General features: G+C 49.1%; 1 protein-coding gene across 15 annotated transcripts in view; it reads right to left on the bottom strand.

Moving 5' to 3' along the window:
- DYSF (dysferlin) overlaps positions 1-24,925 on the bottom strand; it is a 223,250-nt gene that overhangs the window by 172,558 nt on the left and 25,767 nt on the right. For all 15 annotated transcript variants that reach the window (XM_065891605.1, XM_065891615.1, XM_065891611.1 and 12 more), the window contains exon 4: positions 4,641-4,746. In XM_065891605.1, the coding sequence (XP_065747677.1) occupies positions 4,641-4,746 (106 nt within the window). The remainder of the gene's footprint in view (positions 1-4,640; positions 4,747-24,925) is intronic.

Raw genomic sequence — 24,925 nt, forward strand, 5'->3', positions numbered from 1 at the left:
AGGACCAGAGCTGGTTAATACTGGAGGCCTCTAGCTCTACTGAGATCTAAAGGAAAGCGGGCATGTCTGTGGGCCCCACTCAGGGTCAGGACCACTCCCATCCTTACTGGGACATCATATCTCATAGCGTGTCCCTTTCTCCAGACATAACCAGAGCTGAGATTTTCTTTCCGTGGGATGTATGTGAGCTCCATGTGGTCCTAGACCATGACTTTGGCCCACAGCCCTCAGTAGGACCCTCTTTAAGGCCCTCCACATCAAGGTGCTCCATCCGACAGCCCTGTCCCTCAGGTCCTCAGCCCCAGCACCACCACGCATACATCCTATCACAAGGCCACTGCCAGTCAGTCATGTGTCCATCAAAGCACGCTGCCCTAGAGCAGATAACCTCAGTCACCCATGTTGCCGTTCTGTCAACAGTATCACAGAATTCTGCAAGGTCCTGTGTGGCCCCCAGGCTAAGAGGGCCCAGGAAACCAGGACACCGGGACAGGCAGAGACAGAGGACAACCCCATCAGATCCTCCTACAGGTTATAGGGCCAAGCTCCCAGGTCCTTCGCCCACCCTGCCATGCTCAGCCCCGTTGCTTGCTACCTCCTTCCTGGGCCACCGCGCTCCAACACTGAGCTTAGCAGGACCAAACCCTGGACCAGCCCACCCACATTGCCCCCAACGCACTTCATGTGCCTGGGTCTTATTTATCTTGCCCTCAGGTGACACCCAGCAGCTGGCAGAGGGTAAGATGTGGCCCTGAGCTGAGACAGGGGTTGTCGGCAGCATCTTCAGACCACCTGAAGGAAACTCAGGGATTCACCGGAGCACTGTGTCTGCTCACCTTGGTGCCTGCTCCCAATACACAGGACCCTCCTGCCTCCCCGACCCACCCCGCCAGTGGGTTTCACGTGTTTTGTCACCCAGCGGGTTTCCCTTCCTGACCCAACTCTGGCATTTAAGGCTGAGGAGATTCCGACGTGGTTTTCGTGGTGTATCAGCCACACCCTCATTAGCAAGCTGCTCTCAAACTACATTTGTGAGTATGTTGCCTCTTTCCTCCATGTGTCCAGCACCCTCGTGGGCCTGGAGACTCCCCCAGGACGGGGGTAGTGTTTTCCCCTTCAGGCTAGAGGCACCTAGATAATTTTGGCATCTTCTCATGGCACACAGCCCAGCACGCCACATCTGAAGGGACTTGGGTGAGAATACCGAGGGACAGGCAGGTGGAGCCCACGGGCCAGCGTGCAGCAGGCCCCTCCTCTCCTCTCAGTCCCTCTGGGGTTTTCTAAGGATCCCACAAGCCCTGACTTCACTCCCCTCACACCATCAGCAGGTTCCTTTGGCCCTCTGAGGTCATCCGAGCTACAACCAACAGGGGATGCCTGGCAAGCTCTGTCCATCGGACTCAGCCCAGAAATCGGCCTCAGTAAATGGCCAGTGAGAATCCACAGCCGCTGACAGGGCTCTCTGTCCCTTCTGAGCAAATCCCCAGCTCTCTATGCTCCCAACTGCCGTGCAACCAGCCCCAGGCCCCGGGTGGGGAGCCCCAGTTCAGAGGGCCTTGGGACCTGCCTGGGGCTGCACTATCACAGGGGCTAGAAGACGGTCCTGGACCCTCTCCACAGGCCAGAGCTACCTCCTGGGCTGCGGGGAAGGAGGTCCCATGCTATATTGTGATTTGTAAGACATATATATTTGGTCACTGAGATGAGCAAAATATATTTTTCATAGATATTTCGTCTCTGTCCACATTTCCTGGCTCATGGCTTCCAAAACTCTTGGAATTTCTTAAGTGCCAAGAGTGACAAAGGTGGTCTCTTGTTATGTTAATGGAGTGACCTTTGGACCCCACCTAAGGATGGGGCTGGCTGCCAGGAGGACCAACTGTGTGAACAGAGGGCTGTAACTTCGGTCCCACCCCCAGCCTCCAGGGATGGAAGAGGGGCTGGAGGTTGAATCAGTCACTGATGGTCAACGATTTAATCAATCAGGCTTAAGTCACGAAGCCTCCATAAAAACCCAAAAGGCTGTGTTTCAGAGAGCTTCTGTTCTGAAGAACATGTGGAAGCTGGAGACAGCTGTGCTCCCGGAGAGGGCATGGAAGCTCTGTGCCTCTTCCCCATACCTTGCCTGTGTGTCTCTTCTGTCTGGCTATTCCTGAGTTACACCCTTTTGTAATAAACTGGTACAGTGGCACAGTGCTTAAGATCCGTCTGCCAATGCAGGGGACACGGGTTCGAGCCCTGGTCCGGGAGGATCCCACATGCCGCAGAGCAGCTAAGCCCATGCGCCACAACTACTGAGCCCGCGCTCTACAGCCCGTGAACCACAACTACTGAAGCCTGCGTGCCTAGAGCCTGTGCTCTGCAACAGGAGAGGCCACCGCAATGAGAAGCCCGCACACTGCAACCAAGAGTAGCCCCCGCTCGCCGCAACTAGAGAAAGCCCACGTGCAGCAACGAAGACCCAACGCAGCCAAAAATAATAAAATAAATACATTTTTAAAAATAAACTGGTAATCTAGTAAGTAAAATGTTTCTCTGAGTTCTGTGAGCCACTCTAGCAAATTCATTGAAACTGTGGAGGAGGTTCTGGGAACCTCTGGTTTATAGCCAGTTGGTCAGAAGCACAGGTAACAGCCTGGGCTTGCGACTGGTATCTGAAGGGGGGTGGGGGGCAGGACTGAGCGTTTAACCTGTAGGATCTGATGCTATGGCCAGGTAGATAGTGTCAGGATTGAGTTGAATCGCAGCCACCCAGCTGGTGTCTGGAGTATTGCTGGTTGGTGTGGAGAAGCCTCCACACACACCTTGGAGGTGGGTCCAGGAACCTAATTTACCCCAGCTCCCGGAGCCTGTGCTCAGCTGCCACCCATCACCTTGTGGCTCTTACAGCCCCTTCCTGGAGACATGGTGTGTGACAGAGTGGCAAGCTCTGCAGACAGCCAGGGGTCCCAGCCCAGGGAGGAGAAGGCAGCCAGCTCCCAGCGGGTGCACGGGAAGTGCAGACAGAGCGTGGGAACACAGAGCGAGAGAGGAGAGGTGCGGCATCCAGGGAGTCACAGCCAGGCTCGGCCCCATGGTCAGGTGTCTCAGGGGCTGGGTGGGCCTTTGAGGTTGGAGGGGAGCAGGTGCAGGAGGCCTGGCAGGAAACACCAGCGTCGCAGATGCAGAGAGGGTGAGAGCGAGGAGATGACTGAGTGGCCCAGCCAGGAAGCGAGAAACCCCGGTTGGAGGCACTGGGGGCCCGACCCTCAGCAAAGTAGGCAGTGCTGTCCCTGAGACGCCGTGGAGAAGCACCAAGCAGATCCCCTGACTCAAAATACCTCTTTCCCCAGCTGCCTCGATGCCTGCCACTCCTGCATTCGTGCTCTCCGTCTCAGAGGAGCCAGCTCTGGCCCACTTCAGGATCCCTAGAAGGGTAGCTCAGCAGTCCCGGAGCCCTTCCTGACTACAGGAAGTATTAGCAGACTGAAGGGCTCCAAGGGAGGACAAAAGCAACTCAAGAGGTGATGGAGACAGGCTCAGCGAACCCTGCACTGAACCAGAATGTTCTACCAGTGAGCACTGTCTGAGAAAGGGATGAATTCTCTGGGAAGTGGCATTTCCCCACCAAGGAAGCATCCCAGCCATCACTGGCCTAAGGCACCTTAGGAGAAAATTCCAGCATCAGAAGGGCAGTGAACCAGGGGTCCATTCAAGTCCCTTCCACAACTGAGAGCTTAGGAGATGTGCCCCCTGATTCATGTCCCAGGCTGGATGCCAATTCACTGTGTGACTTCAGTCATTCACTCTCTTTCTCCAGCTCCCAGTTCCCGGCAGTGGTTCCATTCAGAGCTCTGCCCAGACTGGCCACTTCCTGACTCACCAAGCCAGCCAAGAGCCCCCAACCTCACACACACACACATGCACACACTCCACCAGGCAAGGTAGCCACACTCTGTCTGACAGACTCCCCAGGGCCCCGCTGGGAGGAAGTACTTACAGACTGTTAGTCCCCGCAGTGCATCCTGGGAGGTGGGGCTGACCCAGAGGGAAGGTCAGGAATTCTACTGACCATGAAGAAAGAACCCCGCAGGGTATATTTAGCTCACTAAAAATAACGGGAGGCCAGAGATGAGGGCTGGGAATTGTCTGGGAGGACTGGGAGAGCACTGGGAAGGCTGGCAGAGGAGCAGGAAGGACTATGGAGGAAGGGAAGGGGGTCTGACAGGTCCTGGTGGGCAGGGGAGGGGGGTGTCTGTTCCCCTTCCCTTGTGATCTGTGACCCAGATGACTCAGATATTCCGGATCTGGAGAAGGGGCTTGGATGGTGAGGAAGGACTACAAGGCAGATGGAGGCGCCATAACCAAGGCTGCCGAGAAGCTTGGGAAGACATCGGGTTTCCAGTGAAAACCAAGCCCGGGAGGTGACCCAGGGGCAGGCTGCTGTGAGGCAAGGCTGACTGGAGCCCTGCAGATGGGGCCAGGTCCCTCCTCTTCCCCTCCCATCCCTTCCACCCCTGAGCCCCTCCCGGGCACACCGAGCTCCAGCCAGGGCGGGCCGGGCCTGGTTGCTGGGGGCTGGACTCTGACACCCCACTGGGGTCAGGAGGGCAAAGCCTCAGACAGAAACCGGCCAGATGCAGAGGCCGGTGGACACTTACCCCTGTGGGCTGCTTCTTGGTGTCCAGCAGCGGGGCATTGAAGCTGGCAGACAGACTGGGGGTGGCAAGGACCTCCCGGAGTGGGACATTGGCCTCCCCCAGGAACCTGAGAGGAGAGAAAAGTAGACTGTAGAAAAGCAGCCTAATGCGCCCAGTTCTTCCCCAGCATGGCCTTCACCACCGCCACCTCACGGATGCCCCACAGACCAACTGATCTGCCTAGAATGCCTAGGACCCCTCAAGGCTCCCCCAGCAGCCCTGCCCCCAGCTACCCCGTCACCATCCCTGGAAGACCAGGCCCCTCTCCCTGCACGAGAAGGACAAGAGACACTTTCCTCCAAGGTCAACTTTGACCCCTTCTGCCCCGCCCCCACCCAGAGGCCCAGCCCTGCCACCCCATCTGCCTGGGTTGTTTTGCCCATCAGACCTGAACAGTGCACCAGAGCAGCATCTCCTGAAAGCAGGGGCAGTTTCGCCGCCACTGCCTCTGCATTCTCCTCTGCCTCAGGAGCTCTCCTGACCCACAGCTACACAGACCATCTGCACTGGTTTCCCAGAGCTCAGCCAGCAAGGATGATAAATGAAAAACACACAGACCTTCCTATCTTCAGGGACAGGGAGAAAGGAAAAGTGGGGCAGGGGAGGCATGCCCCACTCCCAAGAGACTATCACCCCACACACACCTGAGGCCGCATCTCTGACTGAGGGGAAGAGGCCCATAGATGGATGAGCTCTTAGGAAAGAGAAGGTCACCACCCGATGTTCAGTGAAGGTACCCTTCAAAGAGTGCCAAGGAAAAAGGTTGTGTCCCTAAGCTAAAAAGTGAGCAAACTGCATCCTGCAGCAGCGGCAGGAAACCAGGGCAGCGAGTGGCCTGTGTCAACCAGAACTGTTGCCCAGTGCCTACATCGGACTTGGGTGTGCTTCCTGCACGTTACTGTCAGGACACAAACAATGACCATCCACAGGTGTCCTGTCATCATTTGCTTGTTAATTTTTTGTCTTTCCGATGGATAAATAGCACACCTATTATCTGGGACCTTCCTTTTTCTGGTCTCTATAACAACTGATTTGAATATGAGTTTTTATTACTGATGAAATAAAACTTCCATCTTGACCTAATGGGCTATTAAAACTGGCTGCTTACAATGAGGTACCACTTCACATCCATTACTACTATCAGAAAACAGAAAACAACAAATGCTCACGAGGATGTTGAGAAATTGAAACCCTTGCACACCATTGGTTGGAATGGAAAACAGCACGGCGGTTCCTCAAAAAAATTAAATATAATTACCAGGACTTCCCTGGTGGTACAGTGGTTAAGAATCTGCCTGCCAATGCAGGGGACATGGGTTCGATCCCTGGTCCGGGAAGATCCCACATGCTGCGGTGCAACTAAGCCCACGAGCCACAGCTACTGAGCCTACACGCCGCAACTTCTGAGCCCACATGCTGCAACTACTGAAGCCCGCGCCTAGAGCCTGTGCACCGCAACGAAGAGTAGCCCCCACTCACCACAACTAGAGAAAGCCCACGTGCAGCAACAAAGACCCAACACGGCCAAAAATAAATAAAATTAAAAAGAAAAACACTACAAAGCTTTTAATAAATAAATATAGAATTATCATATGATTTGGCAATTCCACTTCTGAGTAAATATCCAAAAGAATTGAAATCAGGGACTCAAGGAGAATTTTTTTTTTTTTTTTTTTTTTTTGCGATACGCGGGCCTCTCACTGTTGTGGCCTCTCGTGTTGCGGAGCACAGACTCCGGACGCGCAGGCCCAGTGGCCATGGCTCACGGGCCCAGCTGCTCCACAGCATGTGGGATCTTCTCGGACTGGGGCACGAACCCGTGTCCCCTGCATCGGCAGGCGGACTCTCAACCACTGCGCTACCAGGGAAGCCCCTCAAGGAAATATTTGTACACCCAAGTTCATAACAGCATTATTCACAATTGCCAAAAGGTGTGAGGCAGGAGATAGATGGGCTCCAGGTTAGACATTTTCAGCCAACCTCCTGTTTACACATCCAGATAGAAACAACAACAGGAACAGGGTAAATAGCTGGACTTTGCCTCCGGTGGACACTTTAAGATAACAGTAATCGCAGGGGCAGAAAGGAGCTGAATCCTGCCCAGATAAGAGAAATAGAGACCACATTTTTCTCATTCTCTAGGTCAAGGAGGCCTTCCCAACTACACGTGTGCAGAAAGGCTCCTCAGGGGTCAAAAAGGGAGGGGCACCACCCCATAGTAGGTGATGTCAACCTATGTATAGGCCTCTTCACTAGAATCCAACTTGGCTAAGAGATGCGCACACACACAGAGGAGGACCCTGAGTTAAACCAAATACGGACACAGAGCCGGGCAAAGCAAGATGATTGGCCAGAGGAAACCTGGACGAAATGCCCCATAAAAGTGATTCAAACTACCACGAGGGTGCGACTCTGTCTCTGAGCCTGCCCCTGTGAGTCTATTCACATGTACTCTTTTTCCTCCTAATAAACACTTTGCTTATTTCAGTACTGTCTGCCTCTTTGTGGAAATTCATTTCTACAAAGCCAACGGACCAGGGCCTTGTCACTGGCCACTGTCCCTGGTGGTCTAGTGGCTAGGATTCAGCGCTCTCACTGCCGCGGCCTGACTTCAATCTCTGGCCAGGGAACCAAAATCTTGCTTCAAGCCGCTGCAGGCCGAGGTCAATACCAAACCTAGATTTAATACCGGGTCTAGTCGCAGTTTCAACCTTTCCCAGAAATGTAATCTTAATAGGCCAGTCTAGAATGTTCTGGTCAAGCACCAGAAAGGTAATCTGTCTTGTGGGCCATCTCTACCCCACTCCCACCCCACCCAAAAGAGGATGAGGCAATCTGCAAGATAAACCCTTGCCTGTCTGTTCCCCACCCAAAAAAGTTGATGTCCTGACTTTAAAATAACCCTTCATATTCTTTTGTTAATACCTTCTTGCCCCACCCTCCTTCTGCCTATAAAATCTTCCATTTTGCACAACCCCTTGGAGTGCCTTTCTAGTTGCTAGATGGGATGCTGCCAGATTCATAACTGAATGAATAAAAAACCAATTAGATCTTCAAGTTTACTTAGTTGAATTTTGTTTTTTAATAGGGCTAAAGGGAGAGATGTTTGCTAATATTCATTCCAGGGCTCTAACACCCCTCATGATGCTAGGAATCGAATTTTCTAGAATTTGGACTGGTTTGCGTTATAGTCCTTTGCAGAACAGAGCAGGCTTGTACCATAGCTCACTAAACTGGGCCTCCTGGAGAGTCTCCATCCCAGAGCCAGCGAGGGGAAGGCCCCTGTCACCAGTGTGTTAACTGAAGTGGGCAATGTCAAAAAAGCCAGACAGTAGGTGCAGAGAACCCCTAAATCCATGCTGTAAGCAGATGAGGTAGGGGGTCCCCAGAGAAAGAGAACCAGGCATGGCCTCCTTGACAAAAGTTTGGCCTAAACCATTTTGTGATCTAATCCTGGCCACAGTGCTTGTCCTTGAATAGATCTCAGTAATAATGATCTTAAGAGAACACAAAGGACAAACTTATCAAGGCAAAAGTAACAATAGCAAAGATAACAAACCAGTTGCGAAGACTCCCAGTTCTATTTAAATTGCAAAGACTAGCCTAAAGCACTTTCTTGAGCTGTTCAGAATTTAAATCCCCCCTCAGGCACTCAACCACCAGATCAGCTGGAATCTAAGAGATGGTGATGTTGACCTTTTCTGACCTTCATGCCTTCAGTCAATTAAAGCTTGGACTCTGCCTACTGCCCAAGCCCCTTCTCGAATATGCATATACCCATAGCTTAAAACTTCCCCAATTTTGCTGTTCCGGGGAGACACTGCTTTGGGAAGGGTCCCCAAATTTCACTTTACTTGCTGCAAGTAATAAATCCTTCCTTCTCCTGGTCTTTGACTTGGTTGTGTCTTTTGGCTCGACTCCCACCAAGAGGCAAACCCAGTTTCTGGGTAACAATGCGACACTGTGAAACTGGGGCAGCAGAATGGAGGGACTTGCTTGAGCAGGTTGATGGCGGATCCTGCTCTAGAACTTGCGAAAGGAAAATCAAAATAGAGTCGGGATTGGTAAGAGAGCTCTATAAAATGGAGCTGGGAGGCCATTAATGAAGTGTGACTTATATGTCTCAGCCTGGATGGAATCTGACCTTTTGACCTGATGAAGTCATCCATCAGTATCTGCCCGAAACTCCAGATATTTATCGGAAGGTACCCTTTCCCTAAAATAACTTAGGAGAGTCTATCTACTTATAGACCCCCTACCCTAAAACAACCTGTGCTTTTTTTTTTTTTTTTTTTTTGTCTGCGTTGGGTCTTCGTTGCTACACGTGGGCTTTCTCTAGTTAACGGTGAGCGGGGGCTACTCTTCTTTGCGTTGCGCGGGCTTCTCATTGTGGTGGCTTCTCTTGTTGCGGAGCACGGGCTCTAGGTGCATGGACTTCAGTAGTTGTGCCACACGCGCTTCAGTAGTTGTGATGCGCAGGCTCTAGAGCGCAGGCTCAGTAGTTAGGCGCACAGGCTTAATTGCTCCGCGGCATGTGGGATCTTCTCGGACCAGGGCTCGAACCCGTGTCCCCTGCATTGGCAGGCTTTTTTTTTTTTTTTTTTAATGCGGTACGCGGGCCTCTCACTGTTGTGGCCTCTCCCGTTGCGGTGCACAGGCTCCGGACGCGCAGGCTCAGCCGCCATGGCTCACAGGCCCAGACGCTCCGCGGCATCTTCCCGGACCGGGGCACGAACCCGTGTCCCCTGCATCGGCAGGCGGACTCTCAACCACTGCGCCACCAGGGAAGTACCCAACCTGTGCTTCTTTAAGCACAAATACTTTCAGATCCTATCACAATTCTCGCCAGGCAACTTTTAACAACCTCCTGGCTTTTTGTCTTTATAAGCCCCTCTTTCTCCCAATACTTTCACAGGTACCCGAATTTGCGTGTCCCGAATTGCAATTCTTAAAATCCCAAATAAACTATTTTCTTATTTGCAGCCTCCTGCGTTATTTGTCGGTTGACAGACTTGGGCCCCCAGATTCCCAGCGGCAACTCCTGGCAATTCTGAGGCTTCAGTCTGGGGCGGCGGGAGGCAGGGCCGGCAGGGGAGCGGAGGGATGGCAGACCTGGAAGTGCAGGCAGCTAGTTGGCCGGCGGGCCCCCGGTTCCGGACCCTGGAGGCTGCGGCCAGAGCGCGGTGGATCAGGGCGCAGAGTGCAGCCGGCTCTCCTACCTAGCCGGCATCCCGCCCGCCCAGGCTCCCGTCAGGGAGAATTCCCGGAAGCGGGGCGGGAACAATGGGAGGAAATGCAAGAGGAAGCGCCGGCTCCACCCCTGCCAGCCCAGGCACCTCCGGGCGGGAGGGACCGCGGCCAGCAGGATTGCCTGTTATTTCCTCCCTTAGACGTCTTTCTGGGCCATGAAATACCCCCACTTGCCAGCCCTGCATAGGCCCTGAGGTCAGTCCTTCCGAGGGCCTAAGCGGCTTCACAGGCCTCCACTCCGCTGGGAGGTAAGGCTGGAAGCAGGCTGCCTATCCCTAAGCCTAAGGAGCAGGTTGTGGGAGGACGCTCCCGAGTCCGAGAGAGGCAGAGCCTGCCCTGTGTGGGCAGCCCCGCCGAACTGCGGGGAGGAGGAGGGAGGGAGGGAAGGGGGACGGATCTGAGGCTGGACCGCGATCGGAAACCCTGACGGCCCCTTTTCATTCATTCATTTCACGGAGGACGGAGATGTGGTGTTATTCAGGGGGCTCGGACCTGGGAGGCTCCAGACCCTTGAGGAGACCCATCCCATCCCGAGACCAAGGCTAAGACACAGACCCTAGGGCGCCCCGGCCTTCTGCACATCAGGGATGCTGCACACTCGGTGGGTACCAACCAGTGGCCCAGTGTGGCAGGCAGGATTCAGTAGCAGTCAAATGAGGCAAGGACGGGCCTGAGGGGGTCTTGCACGGGCTGCCTGGGAGCGGGCTCTGAGTGTGTGTGGAGCCTGGTGGGCTGGAAGGAAACCCTGTGGGCCTTGGCAGCCTACTGATAGAAAAATGCGCTGCCCAGTCTCCCCAGACCTGGTCGTCCCTCTTGGCTGTGCTGTGTTCCCAAGCCACTGGAATGTGAGGGCAAGAGAAGTGTGGGGTCTGAAAGAGCTGCTGCCATCCCAAAGACAGAAAGCCAGGTCAGGAATAAGCATGGAAGAGGGAGTGCAAGGTCAAAGCTGCTTCCATGTTGACAAGGCATACGTCCTTCCTCATGGAAAAAGAGTTGGTTCCCAAATTCATCATCCAGTAGGTTGCTGTCCTATCAGAAATGCGAGGTGGTGACCTCCAAGTCTAAGCCTTAAGTGGGAGGGTACGAATTAAGGTGGCCAAGTAAGTTGATTTTAACAAAGCACAGAGAAATCTAAACAATTTTATTTTAAAACATCGGGCCATACATGGGAAAAGAATCTAAAAAAAGAGTGGATATGTGCATATGTATAACTGATCCGCTTTGCTGTACACCTGAAACTAACACAGCATTGTAAATTAACTATACTCCAATAAAAATTTTAATAATTAATTAAAAAAGGAAACATCTGGACATTTTACATCACTGTAAGATCAAAACACAAGAGGCAACCCAAATGTCCATCATAAAAAACGGGTAAGTTAAGTATAGACATACAACAGAATAGTATACAACTATAAAAATAATGGAAATGTTACACTGTAGATTTATAATGTATGGAAAATCTTCAACATACATTGTTAGGCATATGGATCAATGGAAAAGAATAGTGAGCCCGGAAATAAACCCACATACCTATGGTCAATTAATCTTCGACAAAGTAGGCGAGACTATACAATGAGAAAAAGACAGTCTCTTCAGCAAGTGGTACAGGGAAAGTTGGACAGCCACATGTAAATCAATGAAGTTAGAACACACCCTCTCACCTTACACAAAAATAAACTCAAAGTGGCTTAAAGACTTAAACATAAGACATGACACCATAAAACTACTACAAGAGATCATACAAAATTTTCTCTGACGTAAACCGTACCAATGTTTTCTTAGGTCAGTCTCCCAAGGCAACAGAAATTAAAAATAAATAAATAAATGGACCTAATCAAACTCACAAGCTTTTCCCCAGCAAAGGAAACCACAAACAAAATGAAAAGACAACCTACAGAATAGGAGAAAATATTTGCAAATGATGTGACCGAAAAGGTCATTTCCAAAATGTACAAACATCTCAACAACAAAAAAACTAATTGAAAAATGGGCAGAAGACCTAAATAGACATTTCTCCAAAGAAGACACCCAAATGGCCAATGGGCACATGAAAAGCTGCTCAACATTGCTAATTATTAGAGAAATGCAAATCAAAACTACAATGAGGCACCACCTCACACTGGTCAGAATGGCCATCATTAAAAAGTCTCCAAGTAACAAATTCGGAGAGGGTATGCAGAAAAGGGACCCCTCCTCTACTGTTGGTAGGAATGTAATTTGGTGGATTACAGAATGTAATTTGTGGAAAACAGTATGGAGGTTCCTCAGAAAACTAAAAATAGAATTACCATATGATCCAGCAATCCCACTCCTGGGCATATATCCAGACAAAACTATATTTCAAAAAAATACATGCATTCCTATGTTCATAGCAGCACTATTCACAATAACCAAGACACGGAAACAACCTAAATGTCCATCAACAGATGAATGGATAAAGAAGATTTGGTACATGTATACAATGGAATACTACTCAGTCATAAAAAAGAACGACATAATGCCATCTGCAGCCACATGGATGAAACTAGAGATTATCATACTAAGTGAAGTAAGTCAGAAAGAGAAAGACAAATACCATATGATATCACTTACTGCGGAATCTAAACTGTGATACAAATGAATCTATCTATGAAACAGAAACAGCATCAGGAACATAGAGAATAGACTGGTGGTTGCCAAGGCAGAGGGGGTTGGGGGATGGGTAGAGTGGGAGGTTGGGGTTAGCAGATGTAAGCTTTTATATATAGAATGGATAAACAAGGTCCTACTGTATAGCACAGAGAACTATATTCAATATCCTGTGATAAACCATAATGGAAAAGAATATTGAAAAAAAGAGAATGTATATATGTATAACTGAATCGCTTTGCTGTACAGCAGAAATTAACACAACATTGTAAATCAACTATACTTCAATTTTTAAAATATTGATTGATTTTTTTTAAAGATGCATTGTTAAGTAAAAAAACAATGTTCAAAGAAGTGTGTATAATATGCTACCTATTACTTACAGTGGTCAGATAGATAGAAAGTGTAATGGTGTTTGCCAGAGGCTGGAGGGAGGGGACAATGGGGAGTTATTGTTTAATAGGTATAGAGCTTCAGTTTTACAAATGAAAAGAGTTACAGGGATGAATGGTAGTGATGGTTATAAAACAATGCAAATGTATTTAATGCCACTAAACTATATACACTTAAAAATGGTTAAGATAGTAATTGTTATGTGTATTTTACCACAATACAAAAAAATCTATTATAATAAATAAATATACTACCTATTATGTAAAAAAGAGGAAAGTCAGAATTTATACTGGTGATTAATCAATAATACGAGTGATACAGAAGAAACAAAGAACAATGGTTACCTATGGGAGAAAGATGAGAATTGCACAGATGGGGAAACAAAGGGAGAACTTTTGCTGCATTTTTTAAAATAGAGTCTGCTTTTATAACTCCTTAAATTTTTTTACTAACTCAAAAATTAAATTTGAAAACAAAGCACAAAAACTCTTTTTAAATTTTATAATTTATTAATTCAACAAATACCTATTTTGCCTATCAGACAAAACACTGAGCCTGCCCTCATGGAACTTACATTCTACTAAGAGCTACCTGCCTCCTGACTGAGTGTATATTAGACACTCTACATGTATAGAGTGTCTAATATACACTCAGTGGTTAAACTGCCACAGCGGTTAAACTGACACTAGCCCTGCGGGGTAGGTACTGGTATTAGTTCAATCCACCTTACAGATGAGGAGATTGGGACTCGGAAAGGCATTTGACTTGTCTGATTTCACACAAATAACAGACAGAGCCAGACTCCAAGAGCCTTGCCTTAGACCCCGTCCTGGACCAGTGGCACACCTCAGAGCCCCATGAGCACATCATGAAAGACACAAAAAGACCCTTTGCTTCATCCATGGAAAAGAGAGCCCAGGCTATAAATCTGATCTGGTTTTTTTAAAAAAAATCTATTTCCAAGCTGTATTAATCATGCCTTTTTATTTTCAATATTTTGATGTTTTGATATCTGGGGCTTTGCTCACTTTGGAGGGGCTGCCCCTCCCAGGACTAGTCAATTCCTAGAGATAGAAAGGACTCACCTGCAACTGCACCTTTCATATGCACACCAACCAATCCAGAGCCCACACCCCCACCCCCTTCTCTATCGAGCACTCACACTCAGCCAACATTCCCCTGCACTGAAACCCCAGGGCCAGGTACCACATAACTTCACATAGCCCCTGCCCTCCAGAGCCTGCTGAAATTATTCAAACTAGCCAATCCTAAACCCGCCTACCCTGCCTTGCCTGTTCTTTTATGAGGAAACCACAGTAAAGGCTCTTGCCCATGCTTTCCCATCCCTCCCCCTGCCTCCTGACTGACCCTGGTGCTTCCCCATGTAGCCCCCATGGTGCAGCATGCCCCCTCCTCTGAGGAGCTGTAACAAACTATCCCTTCAACGGTAATCATCTCCTGATTTGTTGGCTTACCATACCTGAATAATAACAAAACCTACATTTTAAAACACAAGCCTGCTAGTTCTTTGTTGGGGAGATCAGGGGTGAATGGTCATTTTAAAGAGCTCAGTAATTGCACCCTGTAGATGGGCTACACTCTTCTATGAAGAGGAGGTCGAGAGGTCTAGTAGTCTACACTATGCATTTGGAGCTTTCAGAGGGTGGCCTTGAAGTCTGGGCCCTGAGGAGAAGAAGGAAGGGAAGGGCCGAGTGTGCGGAACAGGTCTGGCAACAGGGCAGCTGGCTGAGACCCCAGGAGAAGCCAGCTAGTCAGGGAGAGGCAGCCATGCCCGTGGCAGGGATAGCTGAAGGACCTAAGAGAGATGCTCTTCCACTGCAAGTGGCCTCCACACCTGCAGGGGGTGGCAGACCCTCCATCCATTACCCCAGGCCTTCCCATATGCCATGGTGCCATGAGCTGAAGAATGAACAGGTGAGGCAGCCGAGATGCAGCAGACCAGAGAAGACAACATCCCCAGGTGCTAGGAGCTGTGTTAGGGAGAAGTTAGATGGGAGGAGTGGGTACAGCTCACACTGACACTGACCAATGAGTGAGTGTAAGACAAGCCCTCTCCCCAGACACCCGGAAGGAAGGTGGCCCAGGAAGGCTGGCAGGACACAGTTCTTGCCCTGCTTGGTTCATGGGACACCCCAGGTGGCAGACCCTGGGTGTCACACACGCCAACCATGGTCTTCACATGTTGAGTCAGTGCCAACATTTTTAAACTATACCTTTCAACCTCTAGCAACACTTTGAAAACATTCTTCCTCTCAACTATCTTCCAAAAATAAATTTTATCATAGAATGATGAAGAAAAAGAGCTCTCGAGTCATCCTACCTGGGCTGGAACCTCAGCTCTGCCATGCGACAGCTCTGTGGCTGAGCACAAGTTACATAACCTTTCTGAGGCCTGTTTTCTCATCTGTAAAGGTCATTTATTCATTTGACAAATATGTAGTGAGCACCTAATTATTGTAGGTATTGGGGATACTGGTTACACAAAATGGACAACCACCCCTGCACTGTTGGAGCTTCACAGGAATAGTGCACACTTCAGAGGGTTCTTGTAAAATCCAAGTTCACATACCTAACACCCCCAACTGTGTCTGGGACACAGACAGTGCTTGGTAAATGTCACCCCACTCACCACCTTCCTGTCCTCTGCACATACTACCCCACCAGATTGAAGTGAGGGACACGTTAGATCATGACTGTCATAATATATGTAAGAGGTAAGATTTATTTTTGGTCACTCCTGATGGTAGAATAGAAATGAGACCCTCAAAATCTCAGGGAGAGAGACTGTGGCTCAACAGAAGGAAGGACTTTCTAACATTATAATCCAGGCCCTGAATAGGCTTCTTCCTGACTCTAGCTCTGTCCTTGAAGGATGGAGGAGACTCTCACAGGTCTTTCAACTCTGGATGACATACCTGCCAAGGGGGGAGGCTCCAGTGAGAGTGTGGGTGGCCGATGATCAGTGCAGGCACAGGGTAGGGTCCAGGCATGACAGCAGCGGGGTTAGACAAGCACCATCACTAGGGCCTCCGGCAGGAAAGGCTTACACAGCCCAGACTGGTAAATGTGAAGGGAGTGCTGGCAATGGAAAACCAGTTCCCAACCTTCATGGTAAAGACTGAATCAGTCAAGCAAGAGTCACCTGTGATGCTAAATCTAGGGGGACATTTTGATGAGCAGGATATTGGCAGGGCCTTAAAGTGTCTCTTAACACACGTCAAGGAGGAAAAAAAGAACAGTAAAGACACAATGGAAAAATCAGACAACACCTTGACAGGTGATTGAAGTGAACGTCACCAACGAGGGACACCATGCACCTCCAGATCCTGAGATAAACACAACACACCTATGATGGATTCCAGCTAGGAGTCAGTAACCGAATCTGATCATGAATATAACCATGATAGAAAGACACCAGACAAACCCAAAATGAGGAATATTCTATTGTTTTAATTGGGGTATTGTATTATTCAAAAATGTAAATTGTCATAACTGTGGAAATGTCCCAAAGTAAAGGAGGCTATGGAAATATGATGATGAAATTCACTATGGGTATCTATACTGGGGATCCTGTACTGGGGGAAAGGGAGGGGGAAATGCTATAAAAGACATAACTTGGTCAATTGATAGGATCAAAATACAAACAGTAGATTAAAGTAGGCAACCATGTGAAATTGACTGAAGTTGGTAACTTACTGTGATTATGTAAAAAAAATCCCTGCTCTTTGGAAATATACACAGAAGTATCTAAGGATAAAGGGCCATGATGAGTATAACTTACCCTCAAATGGGAGAGAGAGAAAAAGGGAGGACGGAGGGAGAGGAGAGAGTGAGAGAGAGAGAGAGAATATTATAAACCAAATGGAATAGAACATTACCAATAAATGAGTCTAAGTAAAGTGTGTGGATGTTCTTTTGAAACTTTCCTATGAGTTTGAAATTATTTCCCAAAAAAGGCTCTAGAAAGGTCTCCATGTGTCCGTTTCTCATTCTTTATCTTTTAAACTAAGAAAAAGACATGTCAACTAAAAATATACGTATTACAACTCAAACCCATTCATCACTGACTCAGCCGCACCTTCCTCGTTAGATTCAGTGAGTCAGCACAACAGGAAAATCAGATAGCCCCTGACCTGGCAGGACACACACACACACACACACACACACACACACACACACACACAGGCACACAACCCCAGCCCGCCTGGCCTCTGGCAGACTTCCTGCCAGTATCTGATCCTCCAGGGGCTGCCCAAGGGTAACTCTAAATAGTTTTCCACTTCAATCCAGAGAAAGACAAAAGAAAAACTATTCCGAAACACAGGGATGTCCTGGATAGGATCCAGGACAAAATATAGTTATAAAAATCCTTGGAAAATAAGGATATGGTCAATGCTTCCGAGGATGCTGAGAACAATGGGATGGTGGACTGTAAGTATTCCTGCCTCAAAACTGCCCCCCAAGGATTCCGGAGGCTTGCCAACTGGCTTGCTGAAACCTGGAGGCTGAACATAGGCCTACTTTCCCCAACTTCTAACAACAGCAAACTGCCTCTCTGCCTTTTTAAACGTCTACGTGCACAGGCATATTTGGGTGAACATCCATTCCTGTGTAAGAATGACACCAGGACAAAGCAACCAATAGACGACAAGCAGAGAGAAAATACCATCCATACTTAAAACAGACCGAGGGTCAATATTCCTAACAAGATCCCAAACGTACAAACTACCATGAATTAGTTAGAATAAAACAAGCACCTCAAAGGATTAAGATAGGCAACTGACAGAAGAAGAAATACAAATGGGCAATAAACACATGGAAGGATGCTCAACTTTACAAGCAATTAAGGAAACACAAATTATAAGATACCTTTTTTCCCCCATGGCACTAGCAAAAATAAAACATTGACGGGCACTTTTTTTACACTGTCGGTAGACGTAACTCAGGACACCTTTTCTGAAAAGCAATTTGGCAGAATTGATGAAAATGTTATCCCATTTCTAAGGACCTATCCTAAAGGAAAAATAGTATAAGAACATAAAAACGTTTGGATAAAGATGTTCAGTGGAAGGCCAGGAAAGAAACTAGAAAGAAACTAAATACCAGTCAATAAGGTTACAGTGGGATAAATTATGGTGCACTCACACCGTGGAATACAACACAACTACTGAAAATGGGGTTGACCGATATCCACTGACTTGGGAAAACGGTTCGTGATAAAATGACAAAAAGCCACATGGGGACCAATATACATGGCGTGACTCATTTTTGTGTAAGTAAATGAATACACTCGTATATAAACAGATGCTTGCAGACACTTAGGGAAAGTTGAGGAAGCTATATACGGTCAACAGTGGACACCACTGGAGGGAAGGGAAGGAGCGGATTGGAGAACATGCATTTTTTCCTTTATAAACTTTTAAAAATGGAGCTTACTTACTTACGCTTATTATTTTACTTTATTTTTTTTGGCTGTGCCATGTGGCATGCGGGATCTTAGTTCCCCAACCAGGGATCGAACCCATGGCCCCTGCAGTGGAAGCACAGTCTTAACCAATGGACCACCAGGGAAATCCTGGAGCTTACTTCTGCTTATAAAAACATTGATAATTTTTATACTCTTGTGGGGTGTTTTTTCAAATAAAAAAGAATGTATTCATATTCAGGTACAGCACGTGTCCAGACGGGGCATGCACTTGCTGCAATGTTCACATACTGGTGTGGTTTCTGTATGTGCATCTGTATAGATCCTGCTACAACCAACAGTCCCCATGTACTGGACACCTTCAATGTGCCAAGCACAGGGTAGGCGTTTGACACGTACGCATTATACAACAACTCTGCACTGTAGGTACTGTGATTGCCTTTCAGAAAGGTCCAGGTCAAGGCAGTGCCAGGATGAGACCCACTGCTGAAAGTGGGGCTCCCGAGAGTAGCCTTTGACCTTCACTCTCATGCCAGCCACCACCACTGCCCTGCTCAGCTATGTAGACAACCTGGGGGACCAAGACCACCTGCCCCTGCCAGGATGGAACCCCTTGGCCACATCAACTCATTCCAGGTGTGAGTCAAAGGCACCCACTGGCCAGATCTGCGCCCCGACCTTCCTTACATTCTTGCACGTGACAGACTCATGTTCAGCTCCTTCCTAGCAACCCCTGCTTTCCCTCAATAGATTAAGCCCGTTGTCCCCGGAGACACCAGGACAAGCCCTACCTCCACCCTGGGGGCACCAAGACCTACTCCAGGGTCAGCAACAGCCCTACAGGAGATGGTCACCTACGTCAGGAAGACCCACCGTTCCCAAAACATCTCCTCACAGCCTATCGCGGTGCCGAAAGGCTCACCGTTAGCGCTTTCATTTTTGGTCTAAGCGGAGTCTGGGAAATAAAGCACCATCGCCTACATTCCTAAGAGAAGGAGCAAAACGTTAAGCCACAGGCTGCCACCAACACTTCAGTATGAATGAGTGAGTCCGTTTTCAAACCACATCTGGCTGAGAGCATCCTTTGATGGGATAGGGCTGGGGTCAGTGGGACTCAAGCAACTGGGGCAGTTGGAGGGCAGCACAGGGAAGCTACGGAAAAGGGGATGTGCCGAAGGGAACTGCCATTTAGGGAGCAGCCCTCTGTGGCAGGTCCCTGAGATGTGCTTTTGCACTTGATTTAATACTCCCTAAGGAGGAGGAAACAGGCTCAGGAAGCTGAGCTGAGGACCTGCCCAAGGCCACAGGGCTGTTGAGTCTGGACCCTAGCTCTTCCCAAAGTCCATATCCATTCCAGCTCATTCCGTGACCAGCTCACGGGGCTGACGTCGGGGTGAGAGGAGGAGCAGCTGAGGAGGAAGGACAGGGAGCAACGGTGCCCGGGAAGGTACCCGAGCTGCCTCCGGGGCCCCCGTCAGTGGCAGACACCATACTGACAACCCAGATCGCAGGGCAGGTGAAGGCAGGCCAGGCTCTGTGTACGGCTGAGAGAGCCCTCAAGGCCCCACTTTATAGAGTCACCAGATCGCTGAAAGGTTGGGAGTGAATCACACTCTTCTAAAGAAAATGCTATTGTGAGAGCCTAAGGGACCGCTTCTTTAAAGGCAGTAGCGTGCCTTCTAGCCGATTCTTGGTGCAAATCTGGGTCTCCTTCTGTACTTCTTGATTGAAGGGGGGGCGGGGGGACAGCCACCCTGGAATAGAGTTGCCAGATCAAGTACAGGATTCCCTGTTAAGTTTACCTTTCAGATAAACAATGGGTAATCTCTTAATATAAATATGTCTCATGCAACATTTGGGACATTCAAACTTAACTGAGTGTCCTATATGTTTCTCTATTGAATCTGGCCACCCTACCCTGGGCCTGGCTAGGGCTGGGGCCAGTGAATTATGGTGGTCAAGGTGAGTATCATTTTAACCCTGGTGGTTTTTTTGCTTCGTTTTTTGGGGGTTTTTCTGGCTGGACCGTTAGGCTTGTAGGATCTTAGTTCCCCGACCTGGGATCAAACCGGACCCTCTGCAGTGAAAGCGCAGAGTCCTAACCACTGGATGGCCAGGGAATTCCGTAACCCTGGTGTTTTGACAGATGGACATTTTGACCCCATGGAGACTTTTGCTCCCATATTTACATCTACCAAACATTTAAATTAAAAAAAAATACACCTACATTAATTAATTTCTACTGGAAAGGCATTTTTCAGAACAAATTAAATTAAGCCCATTTAATTTGTTGAGGTATTTTCTATACAGTGTAATTAAACTCTTTTCTTTTTTTAATCTTCATTTTTATTTTACCAAAATTATTGTCATTAGTAACAATTATTTTCTGTTTAAATTTCCCAACACAGGTTTGGTGCAAAGTTTTCTTGTGGGGGGGTTTTGTTTGTTTGTTTTTTCATTTTTCGATTCATATCAAGCTTTATCCAATATAGCTCTCTTCCATTCTTGAGTTTTCTTTTGTGGAATTAGTTCTGTTAAGTCTGATTCTCTCAGGTCAGTGTTTACAGTTACCAACAGGATTCTTCAGTCAGTTTTTCATTTCCTTAACAATTTTACCATGTGCCGTTTTGCCCATAATTATTGCATGGTAATCATTTCTACCAATAACCACATCCAGAAACTATGGCAAGAATTATATTTATTTCTTAGTTAATCCATGAAATAATTGAGAGCCATTCCTTGCAGAAGTGCCAGCATTGCTCTCATGCCCTGGTGCACACTGGTCTCCCCTGGGCAGTTTCAGGAAGTGCTGCCGCCTGCACCCGACTCCAGCTTCTCCTTTAATCAGTTTGTGCCTAGACACTGATCTATTGTAAAGCTCCCAGGCCATTCTAAGATGCACCCAGGGCTGGAGCACCGTTCTAAAAATCTAGAGCTGCGCTGTCCGACACAGTAAGCCGCCACTATGCACGCCCATGAGCTATTCAAATTTAAATTAATTAAAATTAAATAAAACTTAAGATACAGTTCCTCAATTACACTAGCCAACACGGAATGGTTCCATCATCTCAGAAAGTTCTACCAGGCAGCACTGGTCTGGAGTGCAGACGACTGGTTCTCACTCCCTAACGCCTGGGAGTTCGTAATGATGCACAGGCCCCGCTCCCAATCAATTAAGTGAGAACTTGCAGGCGGGGCCAGGCACTGGCATGTTATGTCAAAGCTGCCGATGATGCGCTTGCGTCTCATAGCCTGGATTGGGAATTTCTCAGCTGAACATCCCAGGGGTCAAACTTAGCTGGTCAGGGATCAGGGTCATCTTCCCCTCCAGCATCCTTCTGAGAAGCCCAGAGTAAGCAGGAAGTTGTTGAGTGAAGCCTAGGACACTCAACTGAGTCCAGGACCCAGCCTAGCTGGGTTTGCACGAGTGTCTCCCATCCAGAGGAGTGAAGTTTCCTCTTATGTGCATTTGAAACCTGATTTTATCGGCATGGAGTTGATCCACCCCTGCAGTTGCTTCAGGATGGGTGGGGTGCAGAATGGCCCAGAGACAGTATCCAGCCTGAGTTTCCCCTCCTGAGAGATTCCGAGACCCCACTCCAGGCCAACAGACCAGGCTGGCATAATGAGGTCACCCAAAACTGCCAACGGTCGTCGGGGAAACACAGAAACATCAAAAATCCCAGAAGCCCTGGGGAAAGAGAAGAGAGTGGAAGTGGGGGAGAGTCAGAGGACAGAAGGAATAAACGGAGAGGGACCAGGAAGGAAAAGGAGCAAAACCACAGACATGTGGAGACAGAGGTGTGAGTGAGGGGCGGTAAAGAATGAGTGAGGCATTGAGGGGACTCTAGAAACAGGTGGAGGCAGAGGATGGAGGTTCAGAAGACGGAGAGGAGGAGACAGAGGGAGACTGTGGAGGGCTGTGCTGTACCTCGCTCGGAAGAAGACCCAGGAGGACCCTAGGTGGGCTCACAGCCCACCCAGGGCTGCCAGGAAGGAAGGAACTGCTGCATGACGACCCCGTGGATCTCACTGAAACTGAGGGCAGTCAGATGGCAGCGGCCACCGTCACACCTGTTATCTCCCTATTTGCTTCCTGACCAGACACTGCCAACTTGAGGGTAGTGAGTAGGTGTTCTATGTAAAGCGTTCATTGAATTGAATTCACTGACTTTTTTTCCCTTTTCTCTTTTAGAACGTAAAATATCACATCGTTGCTCTTTCCACTTCCTGGAAATGCTTCTTACTTTTACAGTGTTAGACTTTTTAATACTTTTAATTAACTGGTTTGTTTTTGTTTGTTTGTTTGTTTGTTTTGTGGTATGCAGGTCTCTCACTGTTGTGGCCTCTCCCGTTGCGGAGCACAGGCTCCGGACGCGCAGGCTCAGCGGCCATGGCTCACGGGCCCAGCCGCTCCGCGGCATGTGGGATCTTCCCGGACCGGGGCACGAACCCGTGTCCCCTGCATCGGCAGGCGGACTCTCAACCACTGCGCCACCAGGGAAGCCCTTAACTGGGATTCTTTTCTCACATTTCATGAGCAGCATGAACGTACTGTGCGCTCTAACCATGAGGGCCTTACAGAAGCACCCTGTGGGTACCTGCCTCCCTCCCGCTACTCCAGTGGGTTTCCCCTCATGCATCTTCCATCCAAGCAAACTGCTCTCCAGCCTGCATACCCCACTGGCTCCGAGGCTCCGATAGCAAAGCTAAAATTCTATTATTTCTGAAATTCTTCAGATGTTTGTGAATGTAAGTTCAAAGTTAGTTGAATTAAAATTTAATTTCTAATCGCTAGAAATGCAAAATTGAGATAAATGTTTGAAAAACTCAAAAATTACATTCAAGTAGTTATCAGAAAGAAGTTTCTGGTGAATCGGGAAGCTTTGTGAATTAGTTCTTCTGCAAATTGCTGTGTGAGGAACTGATTTCCAGCACACTGCCCTCTCAAGTGACCTACCTGGTCATGTGGGAAACTGGTGTTCAGGGAGCTGACTTGCCCCCAGGAGCCAGAGGACATCCACAGGGGCCAACGAGAGGGCTCCAATGTGCGAGACAGCCTGCCCCTGCTGTGATCTCCAACCCACGGAGCCAGGCCGGCCCATGTGTGGCACTGGCCTGCTATCACCCCGAGGTCTAGCCTGGCCCTTGAGTTGATCAAAAATATGTTCTCATCCCCTGCTGCCTTCATGGTCTTAGAAATCTCCCCACAGGGCCTGAAAAGTACTGAATGTGATCATGAACGTGAAACATGTGTTCCCTCTGCATGCCTTTGCCTTGCTACGCTCTCTCCAGAAGGGCCCAGCACCTGCCTGGCGCTTCCGGGAGCCTCTGAGAGGTGCAGGGGCTCCGTGATTCTGACCATGTTGCAGACCTGCCCTTCAATCACAGCTCTGCCATCAGTAGCCTTCGAGGAAATTAATCTCCTGGAGCCTCAGTTTCCCTCCGTAATAATGACAAGTCTAATAGTAACACCTAACGATTAAAAAAGATCTTTTATATAAAGACTCAGCACAGGGCCAGACACTTGGCTAAGCTCTTGGTAAACATCAGCTGTTGTGGGTTTGCTATTATTATCCTCAGCCTGGTGTCAGAGGCCCCCTCCCAACCTGGCCCCATTGCTCCCTTCTCACTGGGCTACACAAGTCACGTGACTGAATCCCACACGTAAGGCCTTAGCCTGCTGCCCTCCATGCCCAAACAGTGGAAGGCCCTCCCTTCCTCTCCTCTCTAAAGCCAACCCTGGCCTCCGAGTCAGTCTGTGTGGCCCTCCTCCAGGAAGCCTTCCAGGACCACCCAGAGTCCAGCATTGCTCCTCCCTCACCTGTAGGTCAACCGTTCATGCTTGTCAGAAGCTGCCTTTTTTCCATGAAACACCTGTGCTGGGGTAACAGTGTGAATGAGTTCCTGCCCCTGCAGGAACCTGCACCCTGTGCAGGCGGGGGCTGCTGAGGTCCAGGCTGGACAAGATGGACCCAAGACGCCCTGGACCCACACCTTTTAGCCCTACCTTGGGAGGGCCCAGTGGAAGCGCCTCCATCCTCCGCACACGTATCACGCGCTGCACCCACAGCCAGCAGAGACACAGAGACCGTGGTGGCTGCGTTTTTCTTCCAAGCTTTTTAAGATTTCAAACTTTCCAGATGTCTGGGAGGCTGAGACCCCTGTCGGCCTTCCCCAGGTCTCTGAATCCTCCCTCCTTCCCTCTCCCACTCTCGCCCTGCCAGGGAAACACAGCCGGGCCCCAGACACCAGCTGACCCAGTTCCCAAACAAAGGCTCTACTGTCAGCAGGTCACAAAACAGCAAGCCCATGCCCGATCCTCAGGTCCAGACCTCAGCGAATGGCACCAAGAGCATGAACCCACCCCTGCCGGCCCCTCACACAGCTGCACCCCCATCAGGCCTAGCAGGGACCGGCTGAAGCCCCGCCCTGACATTCAAGGTTCCGGCGCTGAGCGCTCTCAGGCTGTGTCTCCCAGGTCACCCTACCCACAGTCAACAGGGCCATCAGTCTGCAAGCTGGC

The sequence above is a fragment of the Phocoena phocoena genome, chromosome 14, assembly GCF_963924675.1.
Source record: "Phocoena phocoena chromosome 14, mPhoPho1.1, whole genome shotgun sequence".
Taxonomy (NCBI): domain Eukaryota; kingdom Metazoa; phylum Chordata; class Mammalia; order Artiodactyla; family Phocoenidae; genus Phocoena; species Phocoena phocoena.